Below are 4,508 nucleotides of genomic sequence, written 5' to 3' on the forward strand. Positions count from 1 at the left end.
GAGCAGTACAAGGTAAGCGTTGCTTCTCAACGCTACCCTACTTACTTTTCTTTGGCCATGTCTATTTTTATCAGTACAGATGCATTAAGCCCATTTCCTGAAGTGCAATAGGAATAAAGCTCTTTCTTTGTTTTACTCTCTCAGACAGACATGGTGAAGCGAGTGGCTCCATGAACTGTCTGAAGGATTCACTGATGCACTCAGTTATCATTTCCAGCTTCCCAGCAGCAGTCCTCACTGTGATCATGGTCTCATTCTTTAAATATTTACACAGCTCTTTGAACACACACTACAGACAAATGCGCTTCATGCAGTGGCTTTCATCTGAAGTTTTCCCATTGCTTTCCAAACAGCTCAATAGCTGTGCATACCCATGCATCACTGGATTTTGTAATTCCCTCCTCACACAGCAAGCAGGTTCCTAAATACAATACCAGCTCTACACTCTTAACCATTCCACCACACGTCTCAAGATTGAGAAAGGCCAGAAATCAAAACAAAGGTTGGCTGATGAACTCCTGAGAGTGGGGAACCAGTATACCTGGATGTTTTCTTTTCTGGGCATTCAGAGAATTTATTTGTTGAGTCTGTAGAAGAAATGCATTCAGTAAAGTAAACCTCACACTGAGAAAAGTGCTTCAATTAAGACTTATACAAGCCTCCAGGAAAGTTGAGAATTTATGCACAGGTTGGCGTCTATACTGGACTAGCTTCAGCCCTAATAGAGAGAGCCAGGGCTCTTCTGGTTCACTGGAGGCACATGTTTTTGTACCAGAAGAGGAACTGGCAGAAAGCATAAGTCCCCAGTAGTACTCAGTAGCTGGGAGCTGCACAGAAACACAGGGAAAGAGAAAAGAACATGCAGAACTGTGGGAATCTGATTACTCAACTTTAGTTCACTGCCTCCTTCATACTGCTTCTTTAAATCTGTAATAAAAGATCTATAATCAGTTGGTAAAGCAGGTAAATCTAAAATAGAGGAGGCTTCCTCAGTCCTAGCTGTTCCTGCTCTGAGCAGGTGGTACTGCGCAGGGACAAGCTGTTCTTAACAATTACTGTTTTCAGCACCATTAACTCCATTTGAGCTCACGTCTCAGTTTTCGCTCAGTGGTAGTTCAAGCCTCCCTCACCCTCAGGTACATCAGCGCCTTATGGCTTGATGGATATTTTTCCTAGGAGGACCTGAAGCACTGGATCCAAGGGAACTTGACAAACTGTGGACGATCTGCTTTTCTCTTTGATGAGATGGACAAGATGCACCCGGGTCTGATCGATGTGATCATGCCATTCCTGGGACCTTCGTGGGTTGTTTACGGGACCAACTACCGCAAAGCAATTTTCATTTTCATAAGGTGAGAGAGGCCCCTCTGTGTCAAGCATATTCATGTCACAGTATCCCAGCACAATGCCTATAATTTGCACAGAGGTTGGTATGTACTTCAGAGCATGCTTGTTTTGCTTTTCTTTCTCCTAGTCTTGAGCCTCTGCAAATGGCAAGAGACTCTATTTTGTTGTAAATAAGCAAAAAGTAGGAGAGTCTGAAAGCACTCCACTGTTCTTGTTGTTTGGCTGCCTTTACAGGATTTGCTTTAGGCCAGGCAGCTGCAAGTACCTAGACTGCACACATGGCTACCAGAGAGTGTCAGATGCTGCCTCTGCCCTGTAACACCATTTCTCTGGATATGTCAACTAAGCATCTTACTCTTTTGCAGCAATGCAGGAGGAGAACAGATTAAGGAAATGACACTGGATCTCTGGCATGCCCACAAGGATCGTGAGGAGATCAGCCTGCAGGATATGGAATCAGCCATCTCAAAATCTATTTTTGAAAATCCTCAGAGTGAGTGTCTCAGAGAGATGTTTTCTGCAGGGAGCAGAGCCCAGCAGAGGGAGCCAGGCCCCATTCCACCCAGCCCACTAACACCCTCTGGCATATCCCAAGCAGGGAGAAAGGGCTAGGGGCTGTGGAGAGGGAACTGTGGTCACCTCAAGGTTTCCCTGGTGGAGGGAAGGAACAGCCCAGATTCCTACACCAGCAGACCTGTTACCATGCTTAGCTAAGTTCTGTTGGACATGAGGGGTGTTTACAACCAAGAGATGGCAGACAAAGTGTACTCACTGAAAAAGTACCAAGTACCACCAATACATGCTACCTATCTAGATCTCCTTGCTTTGCCCTTGTCTAGGCAGGGTCCTATCACAGGGAGGAGCTTGAAGTCTGACTGATCAGGCTAAAAACCACCATTCCCGGAGAACAACAAATCTGTTTTGCAGCAGAGGCCAACAGATGGGTACAGCCCTCACCGCACACAAAACTGGAGCAGTAGATCTCTCTTCAGATTTTGGCTTCACACAAAGCAGCTCTTTGAATTCCAAGAACTGCAAAGACTCTCTAAAGGTAAAACCTTTTGTCTATTCCTTTGCTTTTGCAGGTGGATTCTGGAAATCTGGGATCATTAATGAACATCTCATTGATTTTGTTGTGCCCTTCCTCCCACTGAAGCACCACCATGTAAAGCAATGCGTCATCAATGAACTCATCCAGCAAGGCCTAGAAGTACGTCAGGATGTCGTCCAGGAAGTGGCTGACAGCATCCCCTACTTCCCAGAGGAAGAGAAAATATTTTCATCAACAGGCTGCAAAACAGTAGCCTCTCGGATCAGTTTTTTCATCTAGCCACTGGCAAGGACTCTCCTCCGAAGCTGCATGTGGACTCTACAGCAGATCAGACATGACCAGCCCCCTCAGGAGACAACGTACATGCAGCCTTGCTCAGATTCATAGGATTTAGGATGTATATTGAGCTGTTAAAATGCATAGGACTGAAGGGATAAGCACGAGGAGCTACACATTATCTCCCAGTAGCATGAGTGCTCTTCCTGCTGAACTCACCTCTCCAGCCCCAAGGAGGCAGCTGCAGGATACGATTGTGGGAGCAAATACAAGTGATGTGACTTAAAGCACTTTACTGATTTATTTTTTGGCCAAGTGAAGGTAGATACTGAGCAGCGCAATGCACCATGAAAGACATGCTGTGACTAAGAAGAGAAGATGCCAAGAGGGATAGTAGTAACAGGGAGGTTTCTCACCTGTTCCTATCTGTGGCTCTCCCTTCTCCTGGCAGCTATTGAGGTCTAATCCACTGAGATTCTGAACCTAGAAAAGGCTTTTTTTATCTACAGCATTTTAACAATATTTATTTTTTCTTTTTTAGTGCGACTGTCTGCCTCAGTTCCTTGGTGCCGTGTGAAAACACTGGTGTTCTGACACCTGCAACACTGGCCTATAAAAATCTTTGAAAACATAGTGAAATGTGCTTTTCAGGGAAGTTTTAGAGCCAACTTCTTTCCTGTTTCCTTTCACTGTGAATAGATGCTGGTAAAGCCCAGTATCAGCATCAACCAGAGTACGTGTGTAATGAGGGAAAAGGCAACACCTGACCTCCTGAGAGCCCAGCTCTTCCAGCCATCCCCTTTGTCCATCTTCCCCAGACAGCCTAAAGGATTTCTCTGCAACCAACTGGGAGAGAAGACATCTTGCTTGTCTTCCCAGCTACAAGAAATTTGAATCCTACCTCCAGAGAAGACAGCAGTGTTGCTAATGGTTTTGAAAGTTCTTTTTATTCAGTGATTATTGCTCCAGCAGGCTGAGAAGTTCTTGCTGTGGTGAACTGCTGAGCCTCTTGCATATACCTTCTGCTGGTCAGATCCCACAGGCTTTGGCAGGACCAAAATCCTTTCAGCTTCTGGAAAGCACCACTTACAACGAGGGGACCTGAGGATAATGCGGAGATTAGTACTGTTGCGCACGGGGCACACAGCACTGTTGGCCTTTGCCTCCTGTTTTAATCCCCCCCCCATGCCGACAAGTTACTGAAGTACAGGTCAGAGGAAACCGAATCAATCACTCTCCGGGACCACGTTGCCCGATGGATGAGTGAACAGGCACATTTATGAAAGTCCCCAATGCTCCTTTTGGGCTGGGGGTCTCTGCCCTACTCTGAAACAAGCTGCCAGCTTGTTACCTCCATTCCAGCTTCCCTCCAGGGCCTGACCTTGGGCGACAGCAATGTCGGACACTATCCAAACGCTGCCTGGGAGCCAGTCCACGGACAGATGCAAATACCTTGCCTCTTTCAAAAATGTGATGCATTTCTAATTTTAAAATAAATCCTTTATGAAATAAATGGTTGAGGAACAGTCACTGATTACAGGATTGGATTACTGACTGTAGCTAGTGCAGAAGGACATAAAAGACGTGCAGTTGCCCAGAAACAGCTGCCCAGCGCGCTAGGACTTTGGGGATTTAGGGGAGAGTTGGCCTTTTAATTAGGTAACTAGAAACCAGACCTTTCCCTGGGGAGGAAGTGAAATTGCAGTAACTCAGTCAGCTGTACTCTGCAGAGGGGCCAGTGTAGGTACAGGAAAGCTGCTGGGTCTGTCTGCCACAGCTGCACACAGAGCCCTTTTTTCCCCCTGCAGAGTGCACCTATGCGTCTCACAAAGTC

General features: G+C 46.2%; 1 protein-coding gene across 1 annotated transcript; it reads left to right on the top strand.

The window, feature by feature from the left end:
• Positions 1-646: 646 nt before the first annotated feature.
• TOR2A (torsin family 2 member A) lies at positions 647-4,187 on the top strand. Its single transcript, XM_062590758.1, has 4 exons — positions 647-688; positions 1,137-1,352; positions 1,713-1,840; positions 2,433-4,187. Exons 2-4 carry the CDS (start codon positions 1,246-1,248, stop codon positions 2,675-2,677), a joined length of 480 nt encoding a protein of 159 aa, XP_062446742.1. The 5' UTR covers positions 647-688; positions 1,137-1,245; the 3' UTR covers positions 2,678-4,187.
• The last annotated feature ends 321 nt before the right edge of the window (positions 4,188-4,508 follow it).

The sequence above is a fragment of the Rhea pennata genome, chromosome 18 (assembly GCF_028389875.1).
Source record: "Rhea pennata isolate bPtePen1 chromosome 18, bPtePen1.pri, whole genome shotgun sequence".
Taxonomy (NCBI): Eukaryota; Metazoa; Chordata; class Aves; order Rheiformes; family Rheidae; genus Rhea; species Rhea pennata.

Bases quoted from the DNA above. Each gene is read 5' to 3' on its own strand.
- TOR2A (XM_062590758.1), top strand. From the start codon at position 1,246: ATGGACAAGATGCACCCGGGTCTGATCGATGTGATCATGCCATTCCTG. The intron at 1,353-1,712 runs GTGAGAGAGGCC...ACTCTTTTGCAG, and splicing joins GCAATTTTCATTTTCATAAG to CAATGCAGGAGGAGAACAGA. The intron at 1,841-2,432 runs GTGAGTGTCTCA...TTGCTTTTGCAG, and splicing joins TATTTTTGAAAATCCTCAGA to GTGGATTCTGGAAATCTGGG.